Raw genomic sequence first — 23804 nt, 5'->3', positions numbered from 1 at the left:
GTGTTCAGTATCTGAGTGAGGGGTTGGGGGATTGTGTTCAGTATCTGAGTGAGGGGTTGGGGGATTGTGTTCAGTATCTGAGTGAGGGGTTGGGGGATTGTGTTCAGTATCTGAGTGAGGGGTTGGGGGATTGTGTTCAGTATCTGAGTGAGGGGTTGGGGGATTGTGTTCAGTATCTGAGTGAGGGGTTGGGGGATTGTGTTCAGTATCTGAGTGAGGGGTTGGGGGATTGTGTTCAGTATCTGAGTGAGGGGTTGGGGGATTGTGTTCAGTATCTGAGTGAGGGGTTGGGGGATTGTGTTCAGTATCTGAGTGAGGGGTTGGGGGATTGTGTTCAGTATCTGAGTGAGGGGTTGGGGGATTGTGTTCAGTATCTGAGTGAGGGTTGGGGGATTGTGTTCAGTATCTGAGTGAGGGGTTGGGGGATTGTGTTCAGTATCTGAGTGAGGGGTTGGGGGATTGTGTTCAGTATCTGAGTGAGGGGTTGGGGGATTGTGTTCAGTATCTGAGTGAGGGGTTGGGGGATTGTGTTCAGTATCTGAGTGAGGGGTTGGGGGATTGTGTTCAGTATCTGAGTGAGGGGTTGGGGATTGTGTTCAGTATCTGAGTGAGGGGTTGGGGGATTGTGTTCAGTATCTGAGTGAGGGGTTGGGGGATTGTGTTCAGTATCTGAGTGAGGGGTTGGGGGATTGTGTTCAGTATCTGAGTGAGGGGTTGGGGGATTGTGTTCAGTATCTGAGTGAGGGGTTGGGGGATTGTGTTCAGTATCTGAGTGAGGGGTTGGGGGATTGTGTTCAGTATCTGAGTGAGGGGTTGGGGGATTGTGTTCAGTATCTGAGTGAGGGGTTGGGGGATTGTGTTCAGTATCTGAGTGAGGGGTTGGGGGATTGTGTTCAGTATCTGAGTGAGGGGTTGGGGGATTGTGTTCAGTATCTGAGTGAGGGGTTGGGGGATTGTGTTCAGTATCTGAGTGAGGGGTTGGGGGATTGTGTTCAGTATCTGAGTGAGGGGTTGGGGGATTGTGTTCAGTATCTGAGTGAGGGGTTGGGGGATTGTGTTCAGTATCTGAGTGAGGGGTTGGGGGATTGTGTTCAGTATCTGAGTGAGGGGTTGGGGGATTGTGTTCAGTATCTGAGTGAGGGGTTGGGGGATTGTGTTCAGTATCTGAGTGAGGGGTTGGGGGATTGTGTTCAGTATCTGAGTGAGGGGTTGGGGGATTGTTTTCAGTATCTGAGTGAGGGGTTGGGGGATTGTGTTCAGTATCTGAGTGAGGGGCTGGAGGATTGTGTTCAGTATCTGAGTGAGGGGCTGGGGGATTGTGTTCAGTATCTGAGTGAGGGGTTGGGGATTGTGTTCAGTATCTGAGTGAGGGGTTGGGGGATTGTGTTCAGTATCTGAGTGAGGGGTTGGGGGATTGTGTTCAGTATCTGAGTGAGGGGTTGGGGGATTGTGTTCAGTATCTGAGTGAGGGGTTGGGGGATTGTGTTCAGTATCTGAGTGAGGGGTTGGGGGATTGTGTTCAGTATCTGAGTGAGGGGTTGGGGGATTGTGTTCAGTATCTGAGTGAGGGGTTGGGGGATTGTGTTCAGTATCTGAGTGAGGGGTTGGGGGATTGTGTTCAGTATCTGAGTGAGGGGTTGGGGGATTGTGTTCAGTATCTGAGTGAGGGGCTGGGGGATTGTGTTCAGTATCTGAGTGAGGGGTTGGGGGATTGTGTTCAGTATCTGAGTGAGGGGTTGGGGGATTGTGTTCAGTATCTGAGTGAGGGGTTGGGGGATTGTGTTCAGTATCTGAGTGGAGGGGTTGGGGATTGTGTTCAGTATCTGAGTGAGGGGTTGGGGGATTGTGTCAGTATCTGAGTGAGGGGTTGGGGGATTGTGTTCAGTATCTTGAGTGAGGGGTTGGGGGATTGTGTTCAGTTTCTGAGTGAGGGCTTGGGGATTGTGTTCAGTATATGAGCTGAGGGGTTGGGGGATTGTGTTCAGTATCTGAGTGAGGGGTTGGGGATTTGTGTTTCAGTATCTGAGTGAGGGTCTGGGGGATTGTGTTCAGTATCTGAGTGAGGGGTATGGGGGATTGTGTCAGTATCTTGATTGAGGGGTGGGGGATTGTGTTCAGTATATGAGTGAGGGTCTGGGGATTGTGTTCAGTATCTGAGTGAGGGGTTGGGGATTGTGTTCAGTATCTGAGTGAGGGTTGGGGGATTGTGTTCAGTATCTGGAGTGAGGGGCTGGGGGATTGTGTTCAGTATCTGAGTGAGGGGTTGGGGGATTGTGTTCAGTATCTGAGTGAGGGGTTGGGGGATTGTGTTCAGTATCTGAGTGAGGGGTTGGGGGATTGTGTTCAGTATCTGAGTGAGGGGTTGGGGGATTGTGTTCAGTATCTGAGTGAGGGGTTGGGGGATTGTGTTCAGTATCTGAGTGAGGGGTTGGGGGATTGTGTTCAGTATCTGAGTGAGGGGTTGGGGGATTGTGTTCAGTATCTGAGTGAGGGGTTGGGGGATTGTGTTCAGTATCTGAGTGACGGGTTGGGGGATTGTGTTCAGTATCTGAGTGAGGGGTTGGGGGATTGTGTTTAGTATCTGAGTGAGGGGTTGGGGGATTGTGTTCAGTATCTGAGTGAGGGGCTGGGGGATTGTGTTCAGTATCTGAGTGAGGGGTTGGGGGATTGTGTTCAGTATCTGAGTGAGGGGTTGGGGGATTGTGTTCAGTATCTGAGTGAGGGTTTGGGGGATTGTGTTCAGTATCTGAGTGAGGGGTTGGGGGATTGTGTTCAGTATCTGAGTGAGGGGTTGGGGGATTGTGTTCAGTATCTGAGTGAGGGGTTGGGGGATTGTGTTCAGTATCTGAGTGAGGGGTTGGGGGATTGTGTTCAGTATCTGAGTGAGGGGTTGGGGGATTGTGTTCAGTATTGAGTGAGGGGTTGGGGGATTGTGTTCAGTATCTGAGTGAGGGGTTGGGGGATTGTGTTCAGTATCTGAGTGAGGGGTTGGGGGATTGTGTTCAGTATCTGAGTGAGGGGTTGGGGGATTGTGTTCAGTATCTGAGTGAGGGGTTGGGGATTGTGTTCAGTATCTGAGTGAGGGGTTGGGGGATTGTGTTCAGTATCTGAGTGAGGGGCTGGGGGATTGTGTTCAGTATCTGAGTGAGGGGTTGGGGGATTGTGTTCAGTATCTGAGTGAGGGGTTGGGGGATTGTGTTCAGTATCTGAGTGAGGGGTTGGGGGATTGTGTTCAGTATCTGAGTGAGGGGTTGGGGGATTGTGTTCAGTATCTGAGTGAGGGGTTGGGGATTGTGTTCAGTATCTGAGTGAGGGGTTGGGGGATTGTGTTCAGTATCTGAGTGAGGGGCTGGGGGATTGTGTTCAGTATCTGAGTGAGGGGTTGGGGGATTGTGTTCAGTATCTGAGTGAGGGGTTGGGGGATTGTGTTCAGTATCTGAGTGAGGGGTTGGGGGATTGTGTTCAGTATCTGAGTGAGGGGTTGGGGGATTGTGTTCAGTATCTGAGTGAGGGGTTGGGGGATTGTGTTCAGTATCTGAGTGAGGGGTTGGGGGATTGTGTTCAGTATCTGAGTGAGGGGTTGGGGGATTGTGTTCAGTATCTGAGTGAGGGGTTGGGGGATTGTGTTCAGTATCTGAGTGAGGGGTTGGGGGATTGTGTTCAGTATCTGAGTGAGGGGTTGGGGGATTGTGTTCAGTATCTGAGTGAGGGTTGGGGGATTGTGTTCAGTATCTGAGTGAGGGGTTGGGGGATTGTGTTCAGTATCTGAGTGAGGGGCTTGGGGGATTGTGTTCAGTATCTGAGTGAGGGGTTGGGGATTGTGTTCAGTATCTGAGTGAGGGGTTGGGGATTGTGTTCAGTATCTGAGTGAGGGGTTGGGGGATTGTGTTCAGTATCTGAGTGAGGGGTTGGGGGATTGTGTTCAGTATCTGAGTGAGGGGTTGGGGGATTGTGTTCAGTATCTGAGTGAGGGGTTGGGGGATTGTGTTCAGTATCTGAGTGAGGGGTTGGGGGATTGTGTTCAGTATCTGAGTGAGGGGTTGGGGGATTGTGTTCAGTATCTGAGTGAGGGGTTGGGGGATTGTGTTCAGTATCTGAGTGAGGGGTTGGGGGATTGTGTTCAGTATCTGAGTGAGGGGTTGGGGGATTGTGTTCAGTATCTGAGTGAGGGGTTGGGGATTGTGTTCAGTATCTGAGTGAGGGGTTGGGGATTGTGTTCAGTATCTGAGTGAGGGGTTGGGGGATTGTGTTCAGTATCTGAGTGAGGGGTTGGGGGATTGTGTTCAGTATCTGAGTGAGGGGTTGGGGGATTGTGTTCAGTATCTGAGTGAGGGGTTGGGGGATTGTGTTCAGTATCTGAGTGAGGGGTTGGGGGATTGTGTTCAGTATTTGAGTGAGGGGTTGGGGGATTGTGTTCAGTATCTGAGTGAGGGGTTGGGGGATTGTGTTCAGTATCTGAGTGAGGGGTTGGGGGATTGTGTTCAGTATCTGAGTGAGGGGTTGGGGGATTGTGTTCAGTATCTGAGTGAGGGGTTGGGGGATTGTGTTCAGTATCTGAGTGAGGGGTTGGGGGATTGTGTTCAGTATCTGAGTGAGGGGTTGGGGGATTGTGTTCAGTATCTGAGTGAGGGGTTGGGGATTGTGTTCAGTATCTGAGTGAGGGGTTGGGGGATTGTGTTCAGTATCTGAGTGAGGGGTTGGGGGATTGTGTTCAGTATCTGAGTGAGGGGTTGGGGGATTGTGTTCAGTATCTGAGTGAGGGGTTGGGGGATTGTGTTCAGTATCTGAGTGAGGGGTTGGGGGATTGTGTTCAGTATCTGAGTGAGGGGTTGGGGGATTGTGTTCAGTATCTGAGTGAGGGGTTGGGGGATTGTGTTCAGTATCTGAGTGAGGGGTTGGGGGATTGTGTTCAGTATCTTGAGTGAGGGGTTGGGGGATTGTGTTCAGTATCTGAGTGAGGGGTTGGGGGATTGTGTTCAGTATCTGAGTGAGGGGTTGGGGGATTGTGTTCAGTATCTGAGTGAGGGGTTGGGGGATTGTGTTCAGTATCTGAGTGAGGGGTTGGGGGATTGTGTTCAGTATCTGAGTGAGGGGTTGGGGATTGTGTTCAGTATCTGAGTGAGGGGCTGGGGGATTGTGTTCAGTATCTGAGTGAGGGGTTGGGGGATTGTGTTCAGTATCTGAGTGAGGGGTTGGGGGATTGTGTTCAGTATCTGAGTGAGGGGTTGGGGGATTGTGTTCAGTATCTGAGTGAGGGGTGGGGGATTGTGTTCAGTATCTGAGTGAGGGGTTGGGGGATTGTGTTCAGTATCTGAGTGAGGGGTCTGGGGGATTGTGTTCAGTATCTGAGTGAGGGGCTGGGGATTGTGTTCAGTATCTGAGTGAGGGGTTGGGGGATTGTGTTCAGTATCTGAGTGAGGGGTTGGGGGATTGTGTTCAGTATCTGAGTGAGGGGTCTGGGGGATTGTGTTCAGTATCTGAGTGAGGGGCTGGGGGATTGTGTTCAGTATCTGATGTGAGGGGCTTGGGGGATTGTGTTCAGTATCTGAGTGAGGGTTGGGGGATTGTGTTCAGTATCTGAGTGAGGGGTTGGGGGATTGTGTTCAGTATCTGAGTGAGGGGTTGGGGGATTGTGTTCAGTATCTGAGTGAGGGGCTGGGGGATTGTGTTCAGTATCTGAGTGAGGGTTGGGGATTGTGTTCAGTATCTGAGTGAGGGCTGGGGGATTGTGTGTTCAGTATCTGAGTGAGGGTCTGGGGATTGTGTTCAGTATCTGAGTGAGGGGTTGGGGGATTGTGTTCAGTATCTGAGTGAGGGGTTGGGGGATTGTGTTCAGTATCTGAGTGAGGGGTTGGGGGATTGTGTTCAGTATCTGAGTGAGGGGTTGGGGGATTGTGTTCAGTATCTGAGTGAGGGGTTGGGGGATTGTGTTCAGTATCTGAGTGAGGGGTTGGGGAATTGTGTTCAGTATCTGAGTGAGGGGTTGGGGGATTGTGTTCAGTATCTGAGTGAGGGGTTGGGGGATTGTGTTCAGTATCTGAGTGAGGGGTTGGGCGATTGTGTTCAGTATCTGAGTGAGGGGCTGGGGGATTGTGTTCAGTATCTGAGTGAGGGGTTGGGGGATTGTGTTCAGTATTTGAGTGAGGGTTGGGGGATTGTGTTCAGTATCTGAGTGAGGGGTTGGGGGATTGTGTTCAGTATCTGAGTGAGGGGTTGGGGGATTGTGTTCAGTATCTGAGTGAGGGGTTGGGGATTGTGTTCAGTATTTGAGTGAGGGGTTGGGGGATTGTGTCAGTATCTGAGTGAGGGGTTGGGGGATTGTGTTCAGTATCTGAGTGAGGGGCTGGGGGATTGTGTTCAGTATCTGAGTGAGGGGCTGGGGGATTGTGTTCAGTATCTGAGTGAGGGGTTGGGGGATTGTGTTCAGTATCTGAGTGAGGGGTTGGGGGATTGTGTTCAGTATCTGAGTGAGGGGTTGGGGGATTGTGTTCAGTATCTGAGTGAGGGGTTGGGGGTTTGGGTTCAGTATCTGAGTGAGGGGTTGGGCCATTGTGTTCAGTATCTGAGTGAGGGGCTGGGGGATTGTGTTCAGTATCTGAGTGAGGGTCTGGGGGATTGTGTTCAGTATCTGAGTGAGGGGTTGGGGGATTGTGTTCAGTATCTGAGTGAGGGGTTGGGGGATTGTGTTCAGTATCTGAGTGAGGGGTTGGGGGATTGTGTTCAGTATCTGAGTGAGAAGTTGGGTCATTGTGTTCAGTATCTGAGTGAGGTGTTGGGGGATTGTGTTCAGTATCTGAGTGAGGGGTTGGGGGATTGTGTTCAGTATTTGAGTGAGGGGTTGGGGAATTGTGTTCAGTATCTGAGTGAGGAGTTGGGGGATTGTGTTCATTATCTGAGTGAGGGGTTGGGGGATTGTGTTCAGTATCTGAGTGAGGGGTTGGGGGATTGTGTTCAGTATCTGAGTGAGGTGTTGGGGGATTGTGTTCAGTATTTGAGTGAGGGGTTGGCGGATTGTGTTCAGTATTTGTGTGAGAGTCTAGGGGATTGTGTTCAGTATTTGAGTGAGGGGTTGGGGGATTGTGTTCAGTATCTGAGTGAGGGGTTGGGGGATTTTGTTCAGTATTTGAGTGAGGGGTTGGGCGATTGTGTTCAGTATCTGAGTGAGGGGTTGGGGGATTGTGTTCAGTATCTGACTGAGGGGTTTGGGGATTGTGTTCAGTATTTGAGTGAGGGGTTGGGGGATTGTGTTCAGTATCTGAGTGATGGGTTGGGGGATTGTGTTCAGTATCTGAGTGAGGGGTTGGGGGATTGTGTTCAGTATCTGAGTGAGGGGTTGGGGGATTGTGTTCAGTATCTGAGTGAGGGGGTGGGGGATTGTGTTCAGTATCTGAGTGAGGGGTTGGGGGATTGTGTTCAGTATCTGAGTGAGGGGCTGGGGGATTGTGTTCAGTATCTGAGTGAGGGGCTGGGGGATTGTGTTCAGTATCTGAGTGAGGGGTTGGGGGATTGTGTTCAGTATCTGAGTGAGGGGTTGGGGGATTGTGTTCAGTATCTGAGTGAGGGGTTGGGGGATTGTGTTCAGTATCTGAGTGAGGGGCTGGGGGATTGTGTTCAGTATTTGAGTGAGGGGCTTGGGGATTGTGTTCAGTATCTGAGTGAGGGGTTGGGGGATTGTGTTCAGTATCTGAGTGAGGGGCTTGGGGGATTGTGTTCAGTATCTGAGTGAGGGGTTGGGGGATTGTGTTCAGTATCTGAGTGAGGGGTTGGGGGATTGTGTTCAGTATCTGAGTGAGGGGTTGGGGGATTGTGTTCAGTATTTGAGTGAGGGGTTGGGGGATTGTGTTCAGTATCTGAGTGAGGGGTTGGGGGATTGTGTTCAGTATCTGAGTGAGGGGTTGGGGGATTGTGTTCAGTATCTGAGTGAGGGGTTGGGGGATTGTGTTCAGTATCTGAGTGAGGGGTTGGGGGATTGTGTTCAGTATCTGAGTGAGGGGCTGGGGGATTGTGTTCAGTATCTGAGTGAGGGGTTGGGGGATTGTGTTCAGTATCTGAGTGAGGTGTTGGGGGATTGTGTTCAGTATCTGAGTGAGGGGTTGGGGGTTGTGTTCAGTATTTGAGTGAGGGGTTGGGGATTGTGTTCAGTATCTGAGTGAGGGTTGGGGGATTGTGTTCAGTATCTGAGTGAGGGGTTGGGGGATTGTGTTCAGTATCTGAGTGAGGGGTTGGGGGATTGTGTTCAGTATCTGAGTGAGGGGTTTGGGGGATTGTGTTCAGTATCTGAGTGAGGGGTTGGGGGATTGTGTTCAGTATTTGAGTGAGGGGTTGGGGGATTGTGTTCAGTATTTGAGTGAGGGGTTGGGGGATTGTGTTCAGTATCTGAGTGAGGGGTTGGGGGATTGTGTTCAGTATCTGAGTGAGGGGTTGGGGGATTGTGTTCAGTATCTGAGTGAGGGGTTGGGGGATTGTGTTCAGTATCTGAGTGAGGGGTTGGGGATTGTGTTCAGTATCTGAGTGAGGGGTTGGGGGATTGTGTTCAGTATCTGAGTGAGGGGTTGGGGGATTGTGTTCAGTATCTGAGTGAGGGGTTGGGGGATTGTGTTCAGTATCTGAGTGAGGGGTTGGGGGATTGTGTTCAGTATCTGAGTGAGGGGTTGGGGGATTGTGTTCAGTATCTGAGTGAGGGGTTGGGGGATTGTGTTCAGTATCTGAGTGAGGGGTTGGGGGATTGTGTTCAGTATCTGAGTGAGGGGTTGGGGATTGTGTTCAGTATCTGAGTGAGGGGTTGGGGGATTGTGTTCAGTATCTGAGTGAGGGGTTGGGGGATTGTGTTCAGTATCTGAGTGAGGGGTTGGGGGATTGTGTTCAGTATCTGAGTGAGGGGTTGGGGGATTGTGTTCAGTATCTGAGTGAGGGGTTGGGGGATTGTGTTCAGTATCTGAGTGAGGGGTTGGGGGATTGTGTTCAGTATCTGAGTGAGGGGTTGGGGGATTGTGTTCAGTATCTGAGTGAGGGGTTGGGGGATTGTGTTCAGTATCTGAGTGAGGGGTTGGGGGATTGTGTTCAGTATCTGAGTGAGGGGTTGGGGGATTGTGTTCAGTATCTGAGTGAGGGGTTGGGGGATTGTGTTCAGTATCTGAGTGAGGGGTTGGGGGATTGTGTTCAGTATCTGAGTGAGGGGTTGGGGGATTGTGTTCAGTATCTGAGTGAGGGGTTGGGGGATTGTGTTCAGTATCTGAGTGAGGGGTTGGGGGATTGTGTTCAGTATCTGAGTGAGGGGTTGGGGGATTGTGTTCAGTATCTGAGTGAGGGGTTGGGGGATTGTGTTCAGTATCTGAGTGAGGGTTGGGGGATTGTGTTCAGTATCTGAGTGAGGGGTTGGGGGATTGTGTTCAGTATCTGAGTGAGGGGTTGGGGAATTGTGTTCAGTATCTGAGTGAGGAGTTGGGGGATTGTGTTCATTATCTGAGTGAGGGGTTGGGGGATTGTGTTCAGTATCTGAGTGAGGGGTTGGGGGATTATGTTCAGTATCTGAGTGAGGTTTTGGGGGATTGTGTTCAGTATTTGAGTGAGGGGTTGGGCGGATTGTGTTCAGTATTGAGTGAGAGGTCTAGGGGATTGTGTTCAGTATTGAGTGAGGGGTTGGGGGATTGTGTTCAGTATCTGAGTGAGGGGTTGGGGGATTTTGTTCAGTATTTGAGTGAGGGGTTGGGCGATTGTGTTCAGTATCTGAGTGAGGGGTTGGGGGATTGTGTTCAGTATCTGACTGAGGGGTTTGGGGATTGTGTTCAGTATTTGAGTGAGGGGTTGGGGGATTGTGTTCAGTTTCTGAGTGATGGGTTGGGGGATTGTGTTCAGTATCTGAGTGAGGGGTTGGGGGATTGTGTTCAGTATCTGAGTGAGGGGTTGGGGGATTGTGTTCAGTATCTGAGTGATGGGCTGGGGTATTGTGTTCAGTATCTGAGTGAGGGGTTGGGGGATTGTGTTCAGTATCTGAGTGTGGGGCTGGGGGATTGTGTTCAGTATCTGAGTGAGGGGCTGGGGGATTGTGTTCAGTATCTGAGTGAGGGGTTGGGGGATTGTGTTCAGTATCTGAGTGAGGGGTTGGGGGATTGTGTTCAGTATCTGAGTGAGGGGTTGGGGGATTGTGTTCAGTATCTGAGTGAGGGGCTGGGGGATTGTGTTCAGTATTTGAGTGAGGGGCTAGGGGATTGTGTTCAGTATCTGAGTGAGGGGCTGGGGGATTGTGTTCAGTATCTGAGTGAGGGGCTAGGGGATTGTGTTCAGTATCTGAGTGAGGGGCTGGGGGATTGTGTTCAGTATCTGAGTGAGGGGCTGGGGAATTGTGTTCAGTATCTGAGTGAGGGGTTGGGGGATTGTGTTCAGTATTTGCTCAAGGGGTTGGGGGATTGTGTTCAGTATCTGAGTGAGGGGTTGGGGGATTGTGTTCAGTATCTGAGTGAGGGGTTGGGGGATTGTGTTCAGTATCTGAGTGAGGGGTTGGGGGATTGTGTTCAGTATCTGAGTGAGGGGTTGGGGGATTGTGTTCAGTATCTGAGTGAGGGGCTGGGGGATTGTGTTCAGTATCTGAGTGAGGGGCTGGGGGATTGTGTTCAGTATCTGAGTGAGGGGTTGGGGGATTGTGTTCAGTATCTGAGTGAGGGGTTGGGGGATTGTGTTCAGTATCTGAGTGACGGGTTGGGGGATTGTGTTCAGTATTTGAGTGAGGGGTTTGGGGATTGTGTTCTGTATCTGAGTGAGGGGTTGGGGGATTGTGTTCAGTATCTGAGTGAGGGGTTGGGGGATTGTGTTCAGTATCTGAGTGAGGGGCTGGGGGATTGTGTTCAGTATTTGACTGAGGGGTTGGGGGATTGTGTTCAGTATCTGAGTGAGGGGTTGGGGGATTGTGTTCAGTATTTGAGTGAGGGGTTGGGGGATTGTGTTCAGTATCTGAGTGAGGGGTTGGGGGATTGTGTTCAGTATCTGAGTGAGGGGTTGGGCGATTGTGTTCAGTATCTGAGTGAGGGGTTTGGGAATTGTGTTCAGTATTTGAGTGAGGGGTTGGGGGATTGTGTTCAGTATCTGAGTGAGGGGTTGGGGGATTGTTTTCAGTATCTGTGTGAGGTGTTGGGGGATTGTGTTCAGTATCTGAGTGAGGGGCTGGAGGATTGTGTTCAGTATCTGAGTGAGGGGCTGGAGGATTGTGTTCAGTATCTGAGTGAGGGGCTGGGGGATTGTGTTCAGTATCTGAGTGAGGGGTTGGGGGATTGTGTTCAGTATCTGATTGAGGGGTTGGGCGATTGTGTTCAGTATCTGAGTGAGGGGTTGGGGGATTGTGTTCAGTATCTGAATGAGGTGTTGGGGGATTGTGTTCAGTATCTGAGTGATTGGTTGGGGGATTGTGTTCAGTATCTGAGTGAGGGGTTGGGGGATTGTGTTCAGTATCTGAGTGAGGGTCTGGCGGATTGTGTTCAGTATCTGAGTGAGGGTCTGGGGGATTGTGTTCAGTATCTGAGTGAGGGGTTGGGGGATTGTGTTCAGTATCTGAGTGAGGGTTTGGGGGATTGTGTTCAGTATCTGAGTGAGGGGTTGGGGGATTGTGTTCAGTATCTGAGTGAGGGGTTGCGGGATTGTGTTCAGTATCTGAGTGAGGGGTTGGGGGATTGTGTTCAGTATCTGACTGAGGGGTTGGGGGATTGTGTTCAGTATCTGACTGAGGGGTTGGGGGATTGTGTTCAGTATCTGAGTGAGGGCCTGGGGGATTGTGTTCAGTATCTGAGTGAGGGGTTGGGGGATTGTGTTCAGTATCTGAGTGAGGGGTTGGGGGATTGTGTTCAGTATCTGAGTGAGGGGTTGGGGGATTGTGTTCAGTATCTGAGTGAGGGGTTGGGGGATTGTGTTCAGTATCTGAGTGAGGGGCTGGGGGATTGTGTTCTGTATTTGAGTGTGGGGTTGGGGGATTGTGTTCAGTATCTGAGTGAGGGGTTGGGGGATTGTGTTCAGTTTTTGAGTGAGGGGTTGGGGGATTGTGTTCAGTATCTGAGTGAGAGGTTGGGGCATTGTGTTCAGTATCTGAGTGAGGTGTTGGGGGTTTGTGTTCAGTATCTGCGTGAGGGTCTAGGGGATTGTGTTCAGTATCTGAGTGAGTGGTTGGGGGATTGTGTTCAGTATCTGAGTGAGGGGTTGGGGGATTGTGTTCAGTATTTGAGTGAGGGGTTGGGGGATTGTGTTCAGTATCTGAGTGAGGGGTTGGGGGATTGTGTTCAGTATCTGAGTGAGGGGTTTGGGGATTGTGTTCAGTATTTGAGTGAGGGGTTGGGGGATTGTGTTCAGTATCTGAGTGAGGGGTTGGGGGATTGTGTTCAGTATCTGAGTGAGGGGTTGGGGGATTGTGTTCAGTATCTGAGTGAGGGGCTGGGGGATTGTGTTCAGTATCTGAGTGAGGGGCTGGGGGATTGTGTTCAGTATCTGAGTGAGGGGTTGGGGGATTGTGTTCAGTATCTGAGTGAGGGGCTGGGGGATTGTGTTCAGTATCTGAGTGAGGGGCTGGGGGATTGTGTTCAGTATCTGAATGAGGGGTTGGGGGATTTTGTTCAGTATCTGATTGAGGGGTTGGGGGATTGTGTTCAGTATCTGATTGAGGGGCTGGGGTATTGTGTTCAGTATTTGAGTGAGGGATTGGTGGATTGTGTTCAGTATCTGAGTGAGGGATTGGTGGATTGTGTTCAGTATCTGAGTGAGGGGTTGGGGGATTGTGTTCAGTATCTGAGTGAGGGGTTGGGGGATTGTGTTCAGTATCTGAGTGGGAGGCTGGGGGATTGCGTTCAGTATCTGAGTGAGGGGTTGGGGGATTGTGTTCAGTATCTGAGTGAGCGGTTGGGGGATTGTGTTCAGTATCTGATTGAGGGGTTGGGCGATTGTGTTCAGTATCTGAGTGAGGGGTTGGGGGATTGTGTTCAGTATCTGAATGAGGTGTTGGGGGATTGTGTTCAGTATCTGAGTGATTGGTTGGGGGATTGTGTTCAGTATCTGAGTGAGGGGTTGGGGGATTGTGTTCAGTATCTGAGTGAGGGTCTGGGGGATTGTGTTCAGTATCTGAGTGAGGGGTTGGGGGATTGTGTTCAGTATCTGAGTGAGGTGTTGGGGGATTGTGTTCAGTATCTGAGTGATGGTTGGGGGATTGTGTTCAGTATCTGAGTGAGGGGTTGGGGGATTGTGTTCAGTATCTGAGTGAGGGTCTGGGGGATTGTGTTCTGTATCTGAGTGAGGGGTTGGGGGATTGTGTTCAGTATCTGAGTGAGGGTTTGGGGGATTGTGTTCAGTATCTGAGTGAGGGGTTGGGGGATTGTGTTCAGTATCTGAGTGAGGGGTTGGGGGATTGTGTTCAGTATCTGAGTGAGGGGTTGGGGGATTGTGTTCAGTATCTGAGTGAGGGGTTGGGGGATTGTGTTCAGTATCTGAGTGAGGGGTTGGGGGATTGTGTTCAGTATCTGAGTGAGGGGTTGGGGGATTGTGTTCAGTATCTGAGTGAGGGGTTGGGGGATTGTGTTCAGTATCTGAGTGAGGGGCTGGGGGATTGTGTTCAGTATCTGAGTGAGGGGTTGGGGGATTGTGTTCAGTATCTGAGTGAGAGGTTGGGGCATTGTGTTCAGTATCTGAGTGAGGTGTTGGGGGTTTGTGTTCAGTATCTGCGTGAGGGTCTAGGGGATTGTGTTCAGTATCTGAGTGAGTGGTTGGGGATTGTGTTCAGTATCTGAGTGAGGGGTTGGGGGATTGTGTTCAGTATCTGAGTGAGGGGTTGGGGGATTGTGTTCAGTATTTGAGTGAGGGGTTGGGGGATTGTGTTCAGTATCTGAGTGAGGGGTTGGGGGATTGTGTTCAGTATCTGAGTGAGTTGTTTGGGGATTGTGTTCAGTATTTGAGTGAGGGGTTGGGGGATTGTGTTCAGTATCTGAGTGAGGGGTTGGGGGATTGTGTTCAGTATCTGACTGAGGGGTTGGGGGATTGTGTTCAGTATCTGAGTGAGGGGCTGGGGGATTGTGTTCAGTATCTGAGTGAGGGGCTGGGGGATTGTGTTCAGTATCTGAGTGAGGGGTTGGGGGATTGTGTTCAGTATCTGAGTGAGGGGCTGGGGGATTGTGTTCAGTATCTGAGTGAGGGGCTGGGGGATTGTGTTCAGTATCTGAATGAGGGGTTGGGGGATTTTGTTCAGTATCTGAGTGAGGGGTTGGGGGATTGTGTTCAGTATCTGATTGAGGGGCTGGGGTATTGTGTTCAGTATTCGAGTGAGGGATTGGTGGATTGTGTTCAGTATCTGAGTGAGGGATTGGTGGATTGTGTTCAGTATCTGAGTGAGGGGTTGGGGGATTGTGTTCAGTATCTGAGTGAGGGGTTGGGGGATTGTGTTCAGTATCTGAGTGGGAGGCTGGGGGATTGCGTTCAGTATCTGAGTGAGGGGTTGGCGGATTGTGTTCAGTATCTGAGTGAGCGGTTGGGGGATTGTGTTCAGTATCTGAGTGAGGGGCTGGGGGATTGTGTTCAGTATCAGAGTGAGGGGTTGGGGGATTCTGTTCAGTATCTGAGTGAGGGGTTTTGGGATTGTGTTCAGTATCTGAGTGAGTGGCTGGGGGATTGTGTTCAGTATCTGAGTGAGGGGCTGGGGGATTGTGTTCAGTATCTGAGTGAGGGGTTGGGGGATTGTGTTCAGTATCTGAGTGAGGGGTTGGGGGATTTTGTTCAGTATCTGATTGAGGGGCTGGGGTATTGTGTTCAGTATTTGAGTGAGGGATTGGTGGATTGTGTTCAGTATCTGAGTGAGGGGTTGGGGGATTGTGTTCAGTATCTGAGTGAGGGGTTGGGGGATTGTGTTCAGTATCTGAGTGGGAGGCTGGGGGATTGCGTTCAGTATCTGAGTGAGGGGTTGGGGGATTGTGTTCAGTATCTGAGTGAGCGGTTGGGGGATTGTGTTCAGTATCTGAGTGAGGGGCTGGGGGATTGTGTTCAGTATCAGAGTGAGGGGTTGGGGGATTCTGTTCAGTATCTGAGTGAGGGGTTTTGGGATTGTGTTCAGTATCTGAGTGAGTGGCTGGGGGATTGTGTTCTGTATCTGAGTGAGGGGTTGGGGGATTGTGTTCAGTATCTGAGTGAGGGGTTGGGGGATTGTGTTCAGTATCTGATTGAGGGGCTGGAGGACTGTGTTCAGTATCTGAGTGAGCTCAATGGATTTTTGACCTGGTGTTCAGGCTGATTTTTTTTCTCCACAGCTTCAGCTAAGAACGCGAAATGGCTAATTCTGGACTCCAGTTAATGGGTTTCGCTCTAGCTTTCCTTGGATGGATTGGGATTATTACAAGTACAGCTCTGCCGCAATGGAAGACTTCCTCTTACGCTGGGGAGAACATTGTGACAGCTCAGTCAATTTATGAGGGGCTCTGGATCTCTTGTGTGTCCCAGAGCACCGGGCAGGTCCAGTGCAAAGTCTACGACTCGATGCTGAAATTGGACAGTAAGTGAACATGGGGCTGGGGAGCAGGGAGTGTGTGAGGTAGAGTCTCTCCAGGACACCATGTCCCCCTCATCCAAGAATGTTTGGCTCCTTCTCACTCCCACAGGCTGATGGATAATCTCACTCTTCTGACTGGCAAAATGGCCCAGCCAATGTCTAGCTTGTGTGGACTGAGTTACTGCAGGGCAACAGAACTTGTGTTTAGGTCGATCTCTTTCTGCTTTAAATCCAAATGACGGCCTCTCTCTCCTCCTTCTGTGTCTGGGAGCTAACAGATCAGGTTTAAGTGTTTGGGTAATGGACAGGTACAGTATCCACTCTATGGGCTGCTGCTGCTTTGTTCGGCAGTTACTCGGTGTTCTGCAGTGTAACTGCCCCAAGTTCTCCTCTTCAGTTTGTCTGGATAGGAAGGCTGCTTGGAACTGACAGTAACAGATGCTTCTCTTCTATCTCCAACCTTCACTCACAATCAACAAGTTATTCCAACCCCTTCTACCCCGCAGTGAACCCAGTCAGGAGCGGTTTGTTCAGCCTGTTTCAGTAACACATTATAGGGACATGGGATTTAGAGGCAGGAATAGGCCCTTTGGCCCTTTGAGTCTGTTCTGCCATTCAATAAGATCATGGCTGATCTGGTTGTGGTCTCAACTCCCCTTTCCTCTCCTCACCCCTCCGCTCCAACCCCCAACCCCCCCTAACTCTTGAACCCCTTGCCTAATAAAAATCTAACTCAGTCTTGAATAAATTGGTTGGCCCAGCCTCCACTGCTTTCTGGGGAAGAGAATGTCAAAGACTAAGACCCTCTGAATGAAAAAATATCTCCTTATCACTGTCTTAAAAGGGAGACCTCCTATTCTTGAACTGTGCCCCCTAGTTCTTGTCTTCCCCACAAGAGGAAACACCCTCCCAGCACACGCCCTATCAACTCTCCTCAGAACTTGATTTCAATAAGATCACCTCTCATTCTTCGAAACTCCAATGGGTATAAGTCCAAAGTGTCCAACCTTTCCTTATAAGATAAATCCCTCATCCCAGGAATGAGTCAAGTGAACCTTCTCTATTGCTTCCAAAGCAATGATATCCTTTTTCAAATAAGGAGACCAAACTGTACACAGTATTCCAGATGTGCTCTCACCAAGGCCCTGTACAGCTGCAGTAAAACTTCCCAACTTTTATATTCCTTTCCCCTTGTAATAAACACCATCATTCCATTTACCTTCCTGATCACCTGCTGCTCCTGCAGACTAACTTTTTGTCTTTCATGTACCAGGACCCCCAGGTCCCTCTGACACCATGTTCATCAATCTCTCTCCATTTAAATAATATTCTGCTTTTCTATTCTTCCTGCCGAAGTAGACAAGTTCATATTTTCCCACATTAACATTGCTTTAGAAGCAGTAGAGAAGGTTCACTTGACTCATTCCTGGGATGAGGGGTTTATCTTATAAGGAAAGGTTGGACACGTTGGACTTATACCCATTGGAGTTTCGAAGAATGAGAGGTGATCTTATTGAAATGAAGTCCTGAGGAGACTTGATAGGGTGTGTGCTGGAAGGGTGTTTCCTCGTGAGTGGGAGCCGAGAACTAGGAGGCACCGTTTAAGAATAGGAGGTCTCCCTTTTAAGACAGTGATAAGGAGATATTTTTTTCTTTCGGAAGGTCTTAGTCATACACCATCTGCCAAATTTTTGCCCACTCACTTAACCTGTCTATTTCCCTATGCAGACTCCCTCCCCTCTCTTAACAACTCACTTTTTTGGTGTCATAAGCAAATTTAGCCACCATACATTTGGTCTCTTCATAAGACCATAAGATGCAGGAGCAGAAGTAGGCCATTCAGCCCATCAAGTCTGCTCCACCATTCAATGAGATCATGGCTGATCTGATAATTCTCAATTCCACTTTCCTGCCTTTCCCCATAACCCTTGGTTCCCTTACTGATTAAAAATCTGCCTCTCTCAGACTTGAATATACTTAATGACCCAGCATCTACAGCCCTCTGTGGTAAAGAATTCCACAGGTTCACTACTCAATGAGAGAAGAAATTCCTCCTCATCTCTGTCTTAAGTGGGTGCCCCCTTACTCTGAGATTGTGCCCTCTGGTCCTAGATTCTCCCACAAGGGGAAACAACCTCTCAGCATCTACCCTGTCAAGCTCCCTAAGAATCTTATATGTTTCAATAAGGTCGCTTCTCATTCTTCTTAATTCCAATGAGTACAAGCCCAGCCTACTCAACCTCTCCTCATAAGAAAATCCCTCCATACCCGGGATCAACCAAGTGAACCTTCTCTGGACTGCCTCCAATGCCAGTATATCTTTCCTTAGATAAGGGGACCAAAACTGTACATAGTATTCTAGATGTGGATTAACTAGTACCTTGTATAGTTTTAGCAAGACTTCCCTATTTTTATACTCCATTCCCTTTGAAATAAAGGCCAACATTCCATTTGCCTTCCTGATTACCTGCTGAACTTGTATGTTAGCTTTTTGGGATTCATGCACTAGGACTCCCAAATCCCTCTGTGCTGCAGCTTTCTGCAGTCTTTCTCCATTCAAATAATAATAATGGGGTACATGTCCACCGGTCCCTTAATGTAGCGGGACAGATAGATAAGGTGGTTAAGAAGGCATATGGGATACTTGCCTTTATTAGCCAAGGCATAGAATATAAGAGCAGGGAGGTTACGCTGGAACTGTATAAAACGCTGGTTAGGTCACAGCTAGAGTATTGTGTGCAGTTCTGGAATCCACATTATAGGAAGGATGTGATTGCACTAGAGAGAGAGCAGAGGAGATTTACCAGGATGTTGCCTGGGCTGGAGAGTTTTAGTTATGAGGAGAGATTGGATAGACTGGGGTTATTTTCCCTGGAGCAGAGGAGATTGAGAGGGGACATGATTGAGGTGTATAAAATTATGAGGGGCATAGATAGGGTAGACAGGAAGGAACTTTTCCCTTGGTGGAGGGGTCAATAACCATGGGGAATAGATTTAAGGTAAGGGGCAGGAGGTTTAGAGGGGATGTGAGGAAGAAAGTTTTCACCAGAGGGTGGTGGGAATCTGGAACTCACTGCCTGAAAGGGTGGTAGAGGCAGAAACTCTCATAACATTTAAGTATTTGGATGCGCATTTGCAATGCCATGGCGTACAAGGTTATGGGCCTAGTGCTGGAATACGGGATTAGAAGTTAGGTACTTGTTTGACCGGCGCAGACTTGATGGGCCAAAGGGCCTTTTTCTGTGCTGTAGACCTCCCTGACTCCATGACTCTATAATATTCAGCTCCTCTATTCTTCCTGCCAAAGTGCATAACCTCACATTTTCCCACATTATGTTCCATCTGCCAGGTTTTTGCCCACTCACTGAACCTGTCTATATCCCACCGTGGACTCTTTGTATCATCCTCACCACTTGTCTTCCCACCTATTTTTGTGTCATCTACAAACTTGGTGATAGTACATTCACTTCCCTCATCCAAGTCACTAATGCATATTGTAAATAATTGAGGCACCAGTTCTGATCCCTGTGGCACTCCACTAGTTACAGGTTGCCATCCTGAAAATGCCCCCCATATCCCAACTCTGTCTTCTATTTGTTAGCCAATCCTTTTAGAAATCCAAGCATACCACTTTTTTAATCATCCATGGGATGTGAGCATCTCTGGCTGGGCCCAGCATTTATTGCCCATCCCTAATTGCCCTTGAGAAGGTGGTGGTGAGCTGCCTTCTTGAACCGCTGCAGTCCATGTGGTGTAGGTACACCCACTGTGCTGTTAGGGAGGGAGTTCCAGGATTTTGACCCAGCGGCATGGGTATATTTTCTGAGTCACGATGGTGAGTGGCATGGACGGGATCTTCCAGGTGGTGGTTGTACCATGTGTCTCCTGCTCTTGTCCTTCTTGATGGTAGCAGTCATGGGTTTGAAAGGTGCTGTCGAAGGCGATTTGGTGAGTTGCTGCAGTGCATCTTGTAGATGGTACACACTGCTGCTACTGGGCATCGGTGGTGGAGGGAGTGAATGTTTTTGGATGTGGTGCCACTCAAGTGGGCTGCTTTGTCCTGGATGGTGTCGAGCTTCTTGAGTGTTGTAGGAGCTGCACTCACCCACGCAAGTGGGGAGTATTCCATCCCACTCTTGACTTGTGCCTTGTAGATGGTGGACAGGCTGTGGGGAGTAAGGAGGTTAGCAGGTTACTTGTTGCAGGATTCCCAGCTTCTGACCTGCTGTTGTAGCCACAGTATTTATATGGCTAGTCCAGTTCAGTTTCTGGTCAATCACAACCCCCAGAATGTTGATCGTGGAGGATTCAGCAATGGTAAAGTCATTAAATGTCAAGGGGCAATGCATAGGTTCTCTTTTGTTGGACATGGTCATTGCCTGGCACTTGTGTGGTGTGAATGTTACTTGCCACTTGTCAGCCCAAGCCTGGATATTGTCCAAGTCTTGCTGCATTTGGACATGGACAGCTTCAGTGTTGGAGCAGTCACAAATGGTGCTGAACATTGTGCAATCATCAGCGAACACCACCACTTCTGATCTTATGATGGAAGAAGGATCATTGATGAAGCATCTGAAAATGGTTGGAATTAGACACTACCCTGAGGAACTCCTGCAGTGATGTCCTATAAGACCATAAGACATAGGAGCAGAAATTAGGCCATTCGGCCCATCGAGTCTGCTCTGCCATTCAATCATGGCTGATAATTTTCTCAACCCCATTCTCCCGCCTTCTCCCTGTAACCTTTGATCCCCTTACCAGTCAAGAACCTATCTATCTCCGTCTTAAATACACTCAATGACCTGGCCTCCACAGCCTTCTATGGCAATGAATTCCATAGATTCACCACTCTCTGGCTAAAGAAGTTTCTCCTCATCTCTGTTCTAAAAGGTCTTCCCTTTACTCTGAGGCTGTGCCCTCGGGTTCTAGTCTCTCCTACTAATGGAAACATCTTCCCAACGTCCACTCTATCCAGGCCTTTCAGTATTCTGTAAGTTTCAATCAGGTTCCCCCCTCATCCTTCTAAACTCCATCGAGTACAGACTCAGAGTCCTCAAACGTTCCTCATATGTTAAGCCTTTCGTTCCTGGGATTATTCTCGTGAACCTCCTCTGGACCCTCTCCAGGGCCAGAACATCCTTCCTGAGATAAGGAGCACAAAATTGCTCACAATATTCTAAATGTGGTCTGACCAGAGCCTTATAAAGCCTTAGCAGCACATCTCTGCTTTTATATTCTAGTCCTCTCGAAATAAATGCCAACATTGCATTTGCCTTCCTAACTACCAACCTGCAAGTTAACCTTAAGAGAATCCTGGACTAGGACTCCCAAGTCCCTTTGCACTCTAGATTTCTGAATTCTCTCCCCATTTAGAAAATAGTCTATGCCTCTATTCGTCCTACCAAAGTGCATGACCTCACACTTCCCCACATTGTATTCCATCTGCCACTTCTTTGCCCATTCTCCTAACCTATCCAAATCCTTCTGCAGCCTCCCCGCCTCCTCAATACTACCTGTCCCTCCAACTATCTTTGTATCATCTACAAACTTAGCCAGGATGCCCTCAGTTCCTTCATCTAGATCATTAATGTATAAAGTGAAAAGTTGTTGTCCCAACACTGACCCCTGCGGAACTCCACTAGTCACTGGCCACCATCCTGAGAAGGACCCCCTTATCCCCACTCTCTGCCTCCTGCCAGACAGCCAATCTTCTATCCATGCTAGTACCTTGCCTCTAACACATGGGCTCTTATCTTACTGAGCAGCCTCCTGTGCGGCACCTTGTCAAAGGCCTTCTGGAAGTCCAAGTAGATAACATCCATTAGCTCTCCTTTGTCTAACCTACTCGTTACCTCCTCAAAGAATTCTAACAGAATTGTCAGGCATGAGCTCCCATTGATGAAACCATGCTGACTTTGCCCTACTTTACCATGCACTTCCAGGTATTCTGAAATCTCATCCTTAATAACGGACTCTAAAATCTTACCAACGATCGAGGTCAGGCTAATCGCCCTGTAATTTCCCGCCTTTTGCCTCACTCCCTTCTTAAACAGGGGGGTTACATTAGCGATTTTCCAGTCCTCTGGGACCTTCCCTGACTCGAGTGATTCCTGAAAGATCACCACTAATGCCTCCACTATCCCTTCAGCTATCTCCTTCAGAACTCTGGAGTGTAATCCATCTGGTCCAGGTGATTTATCCACCTTCAGACCTTTCAGTTTTCCTAGCACCTTCTCCTTGGTAATGGTCATCATACTCACCTCTGCCCCCTGACTCTCTTGAACTATGGGGATGTTACTCGTGTTTTCCACTGTGAAGACTGACGCAAAGTACCTATTCAGTTCCTCTGCCTTTTCTTTGTTCCCCACTACTACTTCTCCAGCGTCATTTTCCAGTGGCCCAATGTCCACTTTTGCCTCTCTCTTACCCTTTATATATCTAAAAAAATTCTTGCAATCTTCTTTTATATTACTGGCTAGTTTACCGTCATATTTAATCTTCTCCCTCCTTATTTTTTTTTTAGTTGTCCTCTGTTGGTCTTTGTAAGCTTCCCAATTCCCTCGTTTCCCACTGCTCTTCGCCGCATTGTATGCTTTCTCTTTAGCTTTTATGCTGTCCCTGACTCCCCTTGTCAGCCATGGTTGCCTCGTCCTCCCTTTAGTATGCTTCTTCTTCCTAGGGGTGAATTTTTGCTGTGTCTCCCAAATTACTCCCAGAAACTCCTGCCATTGCTGTTCCACTGTCTTTCCTGCTAGGCTCATCTCCCAGTCAATTCTGGCCAACTCCTCCCTCATGCCTCTGTAGTTGCCTTTATTCAACTGTAATACCGTTACATCTGATTCCAGCTTTTTCCTCTCAAATTGCAGGGTAAATTCTATCATATTATGGTCACTTCCTCCTAAGGGTTCCTTCACCTTAAGCTCCCTTATCAAATCTGCCTCATTACACATCACTAAATCTAGAATTGCCTGTTCCCTAGTGGCTCCACCACAAGCTACTCCAAAAAGCCATCTCGTAGACATTCCACAAATTCCTTTTCTTGGGATCCACTACCAACCTGATTTTCCCAGTCTACCTGCATATTGAAATCCCCCGTGATCACTGTAACCTTGTCTTTCTTACACAACTTTTCTATCTCCTGGTGTATCTTGTGCCCCACATCCTGGCTACTGTTCGGAGGCCTGTACATAACTCCCATTATGGATTTATTTACCTTTGCGGTTCCTCAACTCTACCCACACAGATTCTACATCATCTGACCCTACATCATTTCTTGCATTGGATTTAATTTGATTTCTTACTAACAAAGCAACCCCACTCAGTCTGCCAACCTGCCTATCTTTTCGATAGGGTGTATATCCTTGGATATTTAGCTCCCAGTCCTGATCCCCTTGCAGCCATGTCTCCGTGATGCCCACCACATCATACCTGCCAATTTCAATCTGCGCCACAAGCTCATTTACCTTATTTCGTATACTGCGTGTATTCAGATACAACAGCTTCAGTCCTGTATTTCCTGTCCCCTTTCTCATTGTCGTACCTTTATCTGATGCGCTTGCAGTTAGATTCCTAGCCCTTTCCAAACACTCTGTCCTATTTTGTGTTCTGTAGACTTTAATAGCCTCTCGTGGGCTCTCCAGCTTTTCATTTTTTCATAATTTTCCATGAAGTTGAATTCACCCCCCATACGCTAACCTGCTGTTTTGTTTCCCATTAGTCATACTTCTTGGAGTTATACCCTTCCCTTCCCCCACCCCCCAACACTCTCTAGTTTGAACTCCTGTTGTCCACGCTATTTACCCTTTTCACTAGAACATTGGTCCCAGATCGGTTCAGGTGGAGACCGTTCCAACAGTACAGATCCCTCCTGTTCGAATACTGATGCCACTGCCCCAAGAACTGGAACCCCCCTTTCCAGCACCACTCCTTTTGCCACCTGTTTACTTCCCTTATTCTCGCGTCCCTATACTAATTTGCACGTGGCTCGGGTAGTAATCCGGAGATTATAACCCTTAAGGACCTGTTCTTTAATTGAGTTCCTAGTTCCTGATAATCCCCAAACAGGTCCTCTTTCCTAGTCTTACCTGTGTTATTTGTCCCGACAGGGACCACAACAACTGGATCCTCCCCCTCCCTCTTCAATATCCTTTCAAGCCAGTCAGAGATGTCCCTCACCCTGGCACCGGACAGGCAACATACCCTGCGGGACTCTTGATCCTGCTTACAAAGGATGCTATCAATTCCCCTAATTATAGCATCCCCTACAACTACCACTTGTCTTTTTGCTCCCCGCTCTTGAATGGCC

At 49.1% G+C, this 23804-nt stretch overlaps 1 protein-coding gene across 2 annotated transcripts in view; it reads left to right on the top strand.

Moving 5' to 3' along the window:
• Positions 1-23804, top strand: part of LOC121272150 (claudin-1-like) — an 80005-nt gene that overhangs the window by 13709 nt on the left and 42492 nt on the right. For both annotated transcript variants that reach the window (XM_041178668.1, XM_041178658.1), the window contains exon 2: positions 15261-15502. In XM_041178668.1, the coding sequence (XP_041034602.1) occupies positions 15280-15502 (223 nt within the window). In that variant the 5' untranslated portion in view covers positions 15261-15279. The remainder of the gene's footprint in view (positions 1-15260; positions 15503-23804) is intronic.

The sequence above is a fragment of the Carcharodon carcharias genome, chromosome 2 (assembly GCF_017639515.1).
Source record: "Carcharodon carcharias isolate sCarCar2 chromosome 2, sCarCar2.pri, whole genome shotgun sequence".
NCBI lineage: Eukaryota > Metazoa > Chordata > Chondrichthyes > Lamniformes > Lamnidae > Carcharodon > Carcharodon carcharias.
Note: the sequence above shows the minus strand (reverse complement) of the source record. Positions and strands in the feature narration are given on the sequence as shown.